This window comes from Rhinopithecus bieti, unplaced genomic scaffold, assembly GCF_001698545.2.
Source record: "Rhinopithecus bieti isolate Rb0 unplaced genomic scaffold, ASM169854v2 scaffold_39006, whole genome shotgun sequence".
NCBI classification, from domain to species: Eukaryota; Metazoa; Chordata; class Mammalia; order Primates; family Cercopithecidae; genus Rhinopithecus; species Rhinopithecus bieti.
In genome coordinates this window covers 939,786-953,036 of record NW_016816568.1, presented here as the reverse complement: position 1 = coordinate 953,036, position 13,251 = coordinate 939,786, and the positions used below count along the sequence as shown (strand labels likewise).

Genomic DNA, 13,251 nt, shown 5'->3' with positions numbered 1-13,251 from the left:
TGTAGTATGTCCCTCATGCCCTCATATAGTAAGTTTTTCTGCATCTGTACTTAGTTATCTTTGTAGCCTAGTGAATAAGTGTTGCCATTAATAGCAGGAATAATTTTTCCCCTATAGACATTCGTCTTATTTATTACAATTTATTTCTGGAAATCACATTGTAAAGTAACTCTTTTTTTTTTTTTTTTTTGAGATGGAGTCTTGCTCTGTCGCCCAGGCTGGAGTGCAGTGGCCGGATCTCAGCTCACTGCAAGCTCCACCTCCCGGGTTCACGCCATTCTCTTGCCTCAGCCTCCCGAGTAGCTGGGACTACAGGCGTCCGCCACCTCGCCCGGCTAGTTTTTTTTTTGTATTTTAGTAGAGACGGGGTTTCACCGTGTTAGCCAGGATGGTCTTGATCTCCTGACCTCGTGATCCGCCTGTCTCAGTGCTGGGATTACAGGCTTGAGCCACCGCGCCCGGCCCTGTAAAGTAACTCTTAAAAGTAAATTGACTTTGCCAAAGAATCATTGTTGTGATTGGGGTTATGTTTGTAACCAAAGACTTCACATCAAAAATCTATTACACATTTGACTGGTGTACCTCGATGACTGCCTTTTGTAAATATTTAAATGAAAAAAATTTAATTCCAAGTAATAAAATTTTAGGTCATCAAAGGAATATCAAGAGAGAGTCTAGCCTTGTTCCCAAACCACGTTGTGTCAGGATCACCATAGAGCGTTTATAGTACACATTCTGGGGCTCTGAGTATGGGAATTTGGAGTCTGGTGGGCGAGTATGGTAGAGCTCCTGCAGATAGCTTCTCAACAAAGGTTGAGAATTCCTGGCTTAATAATCAAAGGACTTAAGTTTCAGGATTGGAAAATCCAGAGCTCTGGTATTTCTGGTCGGGCCCGTGAGTAAGAAAGGGGTTGTTATTCACATTCCTCTACATGGAGTTTTAAAAGGGGAACAGTTTTTCCTAATTTCCCCATGTGAAACTGGAAGAAAAGCAGTCCATGCACACTGTCTAGGAGGTTGGAGCTGTTTGGGAGTTTATACTTCTCAGCCTCTATACTCTTCCACACCTCCCTAAACTGCCTGAGGAAAATGGTGTGGAGAGGATGAGAGATGAGAGCTAATCAGAAAACAGTGCCTGGAACAGCTAAAATCCATTGAAAAAAAATGTTATTTTGTAGTCTTATGCTTGGGGAAAGGGGCATTGACTGGAGGATCCCAAATATTTGATTTTCTAAAAAATAACTTATTATATTAAATTTGTAGTGAGGTATGCTGTCTTTTGGGGAAAGATTTGCCTCTTCACTATTCTTTTCTTATGCCAACATCAATACCAATTGATTTTTTTGGAGTGGTAGGCATCTTCATGAGGCCCCTTAGGTAATGAATAATTGGGGACAGTACTCCACACATTTTTCAGGAAGATACTAATTGGCTACACAAAAATTTTCCTTATTCATTATTCTAAACATAATTCCTAATCCAGGATAATTGGGTCTCTCTCAAAACAGGAGATAGGTTGTACTTAATCTTTTGAAAATTAACAAGTATAAAAGTAGAATTAAGTCTTCTAATTGGAGACAGTATCTAATCATTTAAATATTTTTCCATTTGTCCTGCTTTTGGTCACAGTGACAACTAACTTTATGGTAAAAGTCCATAAATAAAAATTGTTTCAATAAAAGTTAATATCAGTTGAAGACAATGTTTCAGGGGACTAAGATTATGGTATCTTATTGAGAAGTATCAAGCAGCCAAGAATATTTCAGAGCCATTGATTTCCAAAAATACATAACTATTTCTTATTGTTAAATGATCCCACCATACTAACTGAAAAGTGAAATGTTTTGTATTTCACACAACTAATGTCATTTTCTTTCAACTCTGGCATGGATTCTGTGGCTTTATGCAAATCATTTTGCTTTTTAGTCTGAAACAAGTAGCAATATAATCAGTTGATAATCATCAACTTTACTCACTGAATTACTGTATAGGGTATCCAAGAATGTCAAATTACTTTAAAATGGTTGTACAAATAAGAAATAATTGTGTACTCCCCCAAATCACTTATTTATTAATTTGCAAGTTATTACTCTTGCATTCTTAAAGAATGAAGTTTGTGCAATGACTGATTTACACAATTTTCTATTTAAATGCATGAAATTAATGAAAACAAAATGAGAAAATAATTAATGCTAATAATTTAGAGAGTTACAGTTTTCTTAAATTTCTACATAATACAGTTTATACATAATAACTTTTCACTTAGTCTAATAATCATTAAATTGTTTTATGACTTTATTAAGGTCCTTCCTTGGAAGGATTATAGGGCCTCTATTTGAAGTCGACTCCCCCTCCTGTATAATTGCCTTTAGCAGCCTGCTCTCACCAAAGATGAGAATTCGCCACTTTCTTCCTGCATTTTCTGCATCTTAACTAGCAGAGTTGGGATTGTAGGCATTTTTCCAGTATGCCTGAAGCAGTGCTGTTATGAAGTATGTCCCTTCAACTCTTAAATGGAACACACAGTTTTAAATATGCCCATCATAGATGTATTCACACTTTAATACTTACAGGTTCGCATGTAGTTACAAGTTTGCGAAGCCACAAAAACAGAGCTATGTGCACACATCTTGGAGACTCAAGGGTCTCCTTCAAAACAGAAGATAGGTGTACCCAATCAGGGGAAGTTGAATCTCAGAATTTTTTTAGTTGAGCACCTTTTTGCACACATAAGCACTTTTAATATAACTCATCTAAGTTTCCTTTGAAATTGCAAGGAGTGCATGTGCATTGTTCAAACACAACCACTTAGAACACGCACTATGGATACTTTTCAGTCCCTAAATCAATGTAAGACATACAGTTTGCTTTCTTATGCATCTTCTCCAGATTTCTTGCTAGTTTGTGTGTGGCATTTTTCTCAACCAGCCATCTCTTTTCACCTAGCCCAGCCCATTGTGATTTAGAAAGTTTAGAAATGTAGCAAAAGAGGGAAAAACAGACTAGAGAAGAAACAACAAGGCATAGGTTGACTTTGATCAGTGGTTTTCAAGCTAAATTCCACAGAAAGGCCAGTCGGGAGGGCCAAAAAGAAAAGTAGGGGGCATCCAACGACCTCACCCAAATGCTGATTTTGAATTTGGAGGGTCCTGAATCTAGTGCTTTCGGAAAACATGTGTCTTTGTTTACTAACCACTACCTATGTTAGAACACCTACATTCTATACTTTCTTTATCCTGTTTGATTTTTGTATTTTGTCAAAATGTGTTGATTCAATCTGCTAACAGGCTAGGTAGAGCTACAGATGGTAAGGAAGGAAGTGTGGTGTGTGCCTGTGTGTAGAGGGTGCACTGTATTCGTTTTGAGTGTAGAATAGACCCAGATCAGTTATACCTGAGTAGATAAAGTAAAACACATCCTCCCACCCTGTGCCAGATACCCATCTAATTGCGTTTTGACTTCTGTAGTAAAGATGTTTGCCTTGCCATCTTTAAATGTAGAACTTATTCCCTCTTCGTAGTTTATAAATTGATCTTTTTACTTTTGTGACCAAAATCAATATAAATACATTGTGTGAAATTCTGAAAGAACAAACAAGCTAAAAAAGAAATACTCCTTTAGCCTACACAAGGATAAGGCTGATAAGTAACAATAAAAAAGAATATAATCATTGGGATGAATTATTAAGTAACTTCTTCAAATTGTGTTAGAGTTTATTATTTCCTTAGTAATATCTTTAAAGTGGAACTGAAACATTGAAAAAAAATCGCTCAAAGGTGTTAACTGTAGATTAAATTAAGAGTTTAAACAGTATTTAACTAGCATGAACTGTTTTCCACTTTATATTGTTGTATTTGGAACATAGTATTTGCCTGGCTGAAATAATATCAATGGTTTTCAAACTGTTTCTTACAGATTTCTTAGAATTGCTGCAGGGGCCAGCATGAGGGACAAAGAAAACAAAGCGGACAGGATTCCTAACTCCCTTGTTTCAACCCAGGCAACCTCACATTTATCTCTTTTGTACATCACAGTTCTGCTTAGGGTTTCAATTAAGAGAAATCCCAGCGCTAAAGAGAAAACAAAAAACTTTGAAAATCCTCAGCATGGATCAAACTTTATTACAAAGGACTGACTCCTAGAGTTTCTTCTATACAGAACCTAAATTGTACATTTTCATAAACTAATTTTAATATCAAAATGTGAAACTAAATCTGTAAGTTAATAAATGTGTATACTTTATAATGTTTACTGCTGAGGATACTAAACAAAATATGATGGTTCTTACTGTTAATATACTTTAGGGCAATTAAATATTATGTACAGAGAATACAATGACAATCAGCATGTGAATGAAATCATGCTAAATGGTAACCTAATTGTGGGTTACTTAGAGAGTAAGGATGCATAGGGAGGTGGTTCTTGAGATTTTTTAAATTAAAAATAATATGTTAAAAATTTTAATAACATTTCTTATGGAAATTTTTAAATTATAAGAGTAATACCTGTATGCTGTAACAAGTTCTGAGTTGAGTTTGCAAGGACAAATGGGAGCTGATTGGGTACAGGATATGGTAGTAGCCATGGTGGTTGGTTGTCGGCTTCAAGCAGATATGGGGCACTCCATGTAGGAGCGAGATATATTGTGGCTTTCCAGGCCACATTTAAGAAATCTGAAATTTAATCTGCAGATAGATACAAGGAAATACTTAAATGTGTGTTATTTAAATGACATAACAGATTTGTGTCTTAGAACACTGGTCCCCAACTTTTGGCACCAGGAACTGGTTTCATGTCAGACCAGCTGTGGGGGATGGTTTGGGGTGATCTAAGTGCATTGCATTTATTATGCACTTTATTTCTATTATTATTACATTGTAATATATAATGAAATATTATATAACTCACCATAATGTAGAATCAGTGGGAGTCCTGAGCTTGTTTTCCTGCAACTAGACAGTACCATCAGGGGGTAATGGGGAACAGTGACAGATCATCAGGCATTAGATTCTCATAAGGAGTGCACAACCTAGATCCCTCACATACACAGTTCACAATAGGGTTCACGCTCCTATGACAGTCTACTACTGCTGCTGATCTGACAGGAGGCAGAGCCCAGGTGGTAATGCGAGTGATGGGGAGCAGCTGTAAATACAGATGAGACTTCGCTGGCTCACCTGCCACTCACCTCCTGCTGTGCAGCCCAGTTCCATGGCCCAGGGGTTGGGACCCCTGTCTTAGAAGAGCATTCTGACAGCAATGTGCAGAGTGGATTATAAGGGGACAAGAATGTAAATGAGGAAACAAGTCAACCCCCTTACAAGGATCCAAGTGAGAAATGATGATGGCTTCAACCAAGTTAGCAATGGAGATGGGGAAGAATGGGGCAGATCCAAATGAGACAAAAAGAAATGTCAGAAGTCCCTGAGTGGTTGGATGTGGAGACTGAAGGAGAGGGAAGGAACAAGGATGACTTCTGCATTCTGACAATGCATCTGGATGCATGCCTGACATGAAGATAAAAGAGCACAGATGTTTGGGATAGTGAATGAAGGTGGTTATATATGTTGTTCCATGAAAATATGTGAGCATGTGTGTATCTTCTAGGCCTGGATCTGAAAGTGTATAGGTTAAGAGCACAAGCCACTGTGTTCACATCTTAGCTAACATGTCCTAGCTATGTAGCCTCGGATCTCCAAGGCTATTTCTTCACCCATAAAATGGGAAAAACATTAACACCTACCTCTTAGGGTTGTTGTGAGGTACTTTAGAGTATAGCCTGTAGTGAAAATTTCATGCATGTTATCAAATATTGTTAATTTTTATTTTCCTCAGACCTCAGTTTCCTCATCTGTAAGCTCATGAAAGGGGAGGGGAATTGTGCTGGATTACATGACTGGGGTCAGTTACCCATAAAGTTTTTCATTCTAGTATGTCTGCTCTCTATTTACAAGTGTCTAAACAGTTTTACTCAAAAATGTTCATCATTTCTAGGAACTTGCCACATCAGACTCAGATTCCCCAACAGCAGACTACAGGTGAGTGCTAAGAATAATAAATTGATGTTTATGAATGAATCTACAGATTAAAAGATAATTATGGCATAACTATATAATTTATGAAGCTTTAGCTTCACCAAATAAGGCAAAACACTTGTGTCATTCCTTAATCAGACTTAAAACCTCAGAATAATGGCTTAGATTATTACATAGATTGGCATCAGAATGATAAACACAGGGTAAATGATCTTAGAGCAAAAGCATCCATGGAGGTCCTGTCTAATTAAGGAAGACTGAATAAAACCCCTTCCTTCACTGAAGCTCTCTATTCTTCCCCTTGGTATGAAAGATTCTTAGCTTGGATGCATCTAGGATTTGTCTCAGTAAGTGAGCAGCTTGAAACTGACTCTTACAAAAGGAAACCATTGTGACAAATCACTGAGGCTTCAGGGGGATAAATGAGAAATGGCTGGCCTGGTTTTAAAGCTGCTTTAAAAAGCTGTTATAACATGACCAGTGACAACAAGATGGCAGACAATTCTCCTTGGACTATTCTATTTCCCTAAGACTTGCTTTCTTTATTTCTTTCAAGTGTCCCTAAAAATTTTCCACAGCCAATTATTTCATTCATCTCTATACTGAGTAGATAACTTATTCATGATTGTCTTCTAATTAGTGGTTGATTCCTAGTTCTAATTGCCAGGCAACCATTAATGCCTTTGTAGCTCTTTTGGAAAAGCAAGAGAAGTTTTAAAAATGTAAGTTGGGTGTGGAATTCTGAGTATGAATAGTGGCATTGTGGTAGGGAAACTGTTAAGTAAGTCTCTTAAAAAGTTCAGGCACATACAGAAATGTATTGGATGTTTTCATTCAGAAATTATCTTCTCTATTACTGCTTTCGTGAATTTAAGGAGATTTTCGTTTGACAACTTTTCAAAGATTTGAGGCAAGTATAATGAAATTGTTCATCAGATTTTAATTACAAGATAATGTTTATCAGAATTTTCCCTACAATTTTGATTACTTGTTTTAATTAAATGCTAACATGTTTCAACAAGACTGTTCAATATATTGATGTGTTGGTGCTACTTTGTAAGCATTCAGGAGATTGATGAAGGATCAAACTTTGTTATAAAAATGAGTAACCTAAAGAGAGAAAAAAGATAAATGAATCCCTACTACTACTAATTTCATGGTTATTTTTTAAAGAGGAAAATTTCTAAAAGAATACTTCTATGATAGAAATGATAGAACTTCTTCGTTATTAACCTTGTAGCTTCCATCTCTCCTAAGATGTCTATCTTCTGATTCTTAATTATTTCAGGCAGGGAGTGAGTAGGAAGGAGGCAATTTCTAGAAAAATAGTAAATATTTATTTTAAGTATTTAAAATTCCAGATTTTACTTACCCACTAGGGGAATTAGGAAACTTGAGTAGATGATATTAGAGCAATTTGTTTAGTAGTCACATAGATATTTTACCAAGTGCTCTTGTTAACTTGCTACATTTTAGTAATACAGAGCATTTCCAAATACAGGGACAATTTATGCCTAAACAAATATAAGAGCCAAAGAGTTTTCCTAGGGGATTTTAACGTTGTTTAACCCAATTTATAAAATTATTTTTCCAAAACAGATTTTAGGGAGCAGGTATTTTGCTTGAGTCAAGAAAGTTTTGTTCTCCTTTTTAGTTAACACTGGGGCCTATTGCCTTGTTTTCTTACATTTTTCTGCAATTTGGATCATACTATTGACTAAAGTACACTATCTCCTCTTGGTTGTTTTGTTGTTATTGTTGTTTTTTCAGTGAGTCCCCAAATATCTTAAGTGCCAAAGGGAGAGAGACCACCCTAGCATTTTTTTATAATTATGAAAGATTGGTGTGTTTGTGCCTCTGGTACATTTAAAGCTAAATGGAGGCTGGGTGCGGTGGCCCACGCCTGTGATCCCAGCACTTTGGGAGGCCAAGGCAGATGATCACCTGAGGTCAGGAGTTTGAGACCAGCCTGGCCGACATGACGAAGCCCCATCGCTACTAAAAAAATACAAAAATTAGCTGGGCATGCTGGCATACACCTGCAATCCCAGCTATTTGGGAGGCTGAGGCAGAAAAATCACTTGAACCCAGGAGGTGGAGGTTGCAGTGAGCCAGGATCGCACCATTGTACTCTAGCCTGGGCAACAGAGTCAGACTCTGGATTTAAAAAAACAAACAAACAAAAACCTAAATGGAGGCATGCCTCCTGGAGAGAAGGGCTAATGGGCAGTTTACATTCCTTATTTCCATTCTGTTCATTTAAATGAAAAACTTTATTTCTCAATTTCTAAATTATTCTATCTGCAAATGCATGGATTCAGTGCTGTTTATATATTTTTTTTGAGTACAGCAGCTTTTCTTTTCTTTTACCCTGATTATCCTAATACTGCAAAGAGGCAGCTACATTTATGCGATTGTCATGAAACAGTAACTGGAGTTTTCCAAGGTACTATAGAACATTATGCACGTGTCAGTTTTCTTTATGAAGGTAATTTAGGCACAAGAGTTTGCATCTTGGATATCAAGTAATTTTATTTGTAGCTACCTATATGGAATTTATCAGGGAAAAGTATATCTTGAAGTTTTTTTTTTTTTCATTTAGTTACTTGTTTTCTTTTAAATTCCCATCAAAGCTTTAAGAAATGAACTAGCTGCTGGTGTTGTACTCCTGGACTTGAGCACTAGCCAGGATAATAGAGCAGTTAAAAGCTGACAATCGCACTAACTTTTGGACTAGGCCCAAACCATTAGGTTTGATGCCCCTTCAGGTTTTCTCATTTTCTCGGCCCTACCAGCCCACATGATATTTTTTTAAAAGCCATGATTAAAAGGTACAGTTATATATCCTGCAATCAACCTCAACCTCATTCTTTTTGTTTATTGTGGGAGGAATTTTCAGACTGTTCCTTTTGGGAAATACAAAATATTATAGCCTTGGTCCAAGAAGGAGAAGACTAATTTAGAATTTTTTCTTTCGCTTTATGTTTTTTAAAAAAACGAAATACAGAGAAATAATGCAATGTAATTATTTTTACATTGCATTAAGAAGACGGAAACTTTCTCCTTGCCATAATTTGCTTTGCTGAAAATCTAAAAGTATACATGCCCTGACTAACTCCTGCCCATATTCATTCTTACACATTTCAGGTAAATGGTATCCCTGAAGAAAGAAAACTCACTGAAGCAATGAATTTATAATCAGACAATATGGCAGTTATATCACATTTCTTTTATCTTCCAATAATGCATGAGCTTTTCTGGCATACATTGTGCATGTTGGCAGTATTAAGTGTATCACCAAATAATACAACATAACTTTCATTTTACTAATGTATTTTTTTGTACTTAAAGCATTTTTGACAATTTGTAAAACATTGATGACTTTATATTTGTTACAATAAAAGTTGATCTTTAAAATAAACATTATTAATGAAGCCTAATGACTGGTGAAATTTACTTCAATAAAGTATTTGCTTCCTATTTAATGGAAATCTTTTAATTGCTAGAAACAGGTTTATGTGTTCATTCTCATTCCACAAGACTTTATTTAGTGCTTCCTATAAATATATAAAATGCCTGTGCCTCAGTGTTCTAGTTGAGCAACCCATTTAAATAATACTTTAACTCTTGTGGCCTGTAAATCCTGTTGTTTTATATACCACTTGGAGTGTTTTTGAATAAACCTAGTTTTATGGATTGTGAAACTGATGACACCCAATTCATGCAGGGCAGCCCAGGTTGCATACTTACCTGACTTCATAATCAGATATTTGGTGGTGGTTTTTTTCTTTAGCTACACCTACTGGAATGGGAGGATATTTGGATCTAGAAGCGAGACAGGAGCTGTTACACAAAAAGAGAATAGTTACTGCTAATGTGACATCAGTTAGCTCCAAATCCCCAAAGTACTTTGCGTAACTCCTTTATGTTCAAGTCTCTATAGCTTTGGTCAGTTTCATGCATCTTGGATACTATTGGATCAGTGTGGCTATCATGTCACCTGGCAGGGCAGCTTTCCTTGCAGACTGGACTAGCTGGAAACCTTCTCTTAATCTACTCTGGGAAAATTTTTATGTCACCTATTAGGTGCCCAGAGGTCACAAAAATTCCAAAATCCAGAAAGATTCCCTGTTAATGTTAGGTACTGTAACTTGTTTTCCACTTAGGGAGAATACTCTGTCACATCATTGACATTAGAACCTCCCTCTTCTTTCTAGGACAGAGGATGTAGGTTCTCTTATTTCTTAAAGATGTATCTCTTACTCTAATTTCTTCCTAAGTTAACTAGGGCATTGCCACTTGCTGTTCTACAGGAGTAATCAGCTTGAGGTTGTAAATGTATTGCAACAGAGTCATGGCCTAGGAGGAATGCAGTGTTGTCAAGGCTCCAGAGGACCAGATTTTGGCACAGAACGCAGAGTAAACAAACTGCTGCTCCTGCCAGGTGAAATCAAATTGCTCCTAATAGTCCAAGTGAGCAGGAACAAAGTAATGCACGATCAACATATGATGGACTACAGATCAGAAATCAGGAACTTTATTCATCTATTCTAGTAAAGAAGCCATTTGGAGATTGCAAAGTGCAGTTGGAGTTAGAATTGGTTTTTACACTGACCATATTGAGGTATTGAATGGGGACAGAAATCATTGGCCAGCATCTTACAAATATTTAATAATAGCTTTAATCACTGCAGTTCCCCGTGAAAAAGTGATCTTGCTTCTGACAATATTCTGGTGGGGAAAAGAGTACAAATAATTTCCCCTTGGTTGATGCTACCCTAATAGTCCTTAAGGACTATTAAGGGTTTTTTTTGTTTTATTTTGTTTTCGAAATGAGGATTCTGCCACATGCTGAGGATTTCTATCCCAACTATACTCTCTTAGTGGGCAAAAGACTATATGGTAAGTTTTGTGTCCTGATGGTAAACTTAAAACACCTTTTCAGTTAGCCAGCATAATCCCTTGCCCTAAAATACTGACTAGAGTAGTTCTCTACATTTTCAGGAGTTCAAGTAAACTCAGATTTAGATTCCAAATATCCCCTAAAAGTTAGTGACTTTTCCATCCTCCAAGGTATATTTACCCATATATATGACAGCCTCTCTTTGAGGAAGGTCTAGGTTCAATTTCCACATGGGTGTACTTGAGGTTACAAGATTTGCCATCATTTCACAGGTTCCATGTCTATAAACTGGTTCTTTAGAATTGACTAAGGGACCATGATTCTTTTGAACACTGACCTTCTCCCACCAAACTTGTGTGTTTATTTCTACCCCTCTTCAGTACTTACTTGGAGGCTACATCAGTAATGGTACTGGGCAGTGAGCAATAAGGAATTGTTGATCTTTAGACACAAGTGCCGATAGCAGTAATGAAACTGAAACCCCTAAACATTTATTTAGGTAAAAATATGCATTAAAAATTCAAATCTGTAAGTCTACACTGATGACAGAAAAGAGCACTAAGTAAAGCTATTAAGGCTAAATTTGAGGCTAAGAGAATACTTAGAAAAAATTAAATAGAAAATAACATCAAGGTCAGTGCCTCCAAGTACATACACAGCAAATAGGTGAGGTGAGTGACCCTTGGGATCAGTAGTCCAAGATCTGAGCTATTCTCACGTCTTGACCATACCAATTAAGGATGAATAAAAGCCTTTAAGCAAGCCATCCTAAAATAGGGCAGCTTCAAAAAATTTGCATTTCAGAATTTCCTATGAAACACCCCTACCATTTGCTTACTTACTGAATGCCTAATATGTTACTATAAGTCAGAGAGTGTTCTAAGGATGTAGTCGTGAGCCATATTATATATAGGCTTGTTCTCAAGGATTTTACATTCTACTGGAAAAGACATATTAATCAAGTCATTATACAAATAAATGTCAACCTGTAATAGTGTGATAAATGCTATGAGGGAAAGTAATTGATGTGATAAAAGTTTATCACAGCAGGACTTGACCTAGTCAGCAAGGTCAGAGAAGCTTCCCTAAAGTTTGGTTGATACCAAAAGAATGAGTAGTAAATGCTAAGATGAAAAGAAACTATCAACAGAGTAAATAGACAACCTACAGAATGGGAGAAAATTTTTGCAATCTATACATCTGACAAAGGTCTAATATCCAGCATCTATAAGGAACTTAAACAAATTTACTAGAAAAAAAAACATTAAAAAGTGGGCAAAGGACATGAATAGACAATTGTCGAAAGATGACATACATGCAGCCAACAAACATATGAAAAAAAGCTGGCCAGGTGCAGTGGCTCATGCCTGTAATCGCAGCAATTTGGGAAGCTGAGGCGGGCAGATCACTTGAGGGGTAGTCAGGAGCTCAAGACCAGCCCGGCCAACATGGTAAAACCCCATCTCTACTAAAAATACAAAAATTAGCTGGCCATGGTGTCGGGCACCTGTAATTCAAGCTACGTGGGAGGCTGAGGCAAGAGAATCATTTAAACCCAGGAGGTGGAAGTTGCAGTGAGCCGAGATCATGCCACTGCACTCCAGTCTGGGAGACAGAGCAAGAAAAGCTCAACATCACTGATCATTAGAGAAATGCAAATCAAAACCACAATGAGATACCATCTCACACCAGTCAGAATGGCTATTAATAAAAAAAAAAAAAAGTAAAACAATAACAGATGCTGGCAAGGTTATGGAGAAATAAGAATGCTTTTACACTGTTGGTGTGAGTATAAATTAGTTCAACCATTGTGGAAGACACTGTGGTGGTTCCTCAAAGACCTAAAGACAGAAATACCATTCAACCCAGAAATCCCATTGCTGGGTATATACGCAAATGAGTATAAATTATTCTATTCTAAAGATACATGCACATGTATGTTCACTGCAGCACTATTCACAACAGCAGAGACACAGAATCAACCTAAATGCCCATCAATGACAGACTGCATAAAGAAAATGTGGTACATATACACCATGGATTACTATGCAGCCATAAAAAAGAATGAGATCATATCCTTTGCAGGGACATGGATGGGGCTGGAGGCCATTATCCTTAGCATACTAATGTAGAAACAGAAAACAAAATACCACACGTCCTCATAAGTGAGAGCTAAATAATGAGAATACACGACACATGGGGGTAACAACACACACTGGGACCTGTTTGAGGGCAGGAGATGGGAGGACAGAGAGGATCAGAAAGAATATCTAGTAGGTGCTGGGCTTAATACCTGGGTGATGGGATGATCTG

The 13,251-nt window shown here is 37.0% G+C and overlaps 1 protein-coding gene across 1 annotated transcript in view; it reads left to right on the top strand.

The window, feature by feature from the left end:
- The window catches only part of SGCE (sarcoglycan epsilon), a 76,162-nt gene extending 66,687 nt beyond the window's left edge, over window positions 1-9,475 (top strand). The window contains exons 10-12 of the mRNA XM_017854970.1: window positions 5,995-6,038; window positions 6,911-6,945; window positions 9,183-9,475. Coding sequence (XP_017710459.1) covers window positions 5,995-6,038; window positions 6,911-6,945; window positions 9,183-9,233 — 130 coding nt within the window. The 3' untranslated portion in view covers window positions 9,234-9,475. The remainder of the gene's footprint in view (window positions 1-5,994; window positions 6,039-6,910; window positions 6,946-9,182) is intronic.
- The last annotated feature ends 3,776 nt before the right edge of the window (window positions 9,476-13,251 follow it).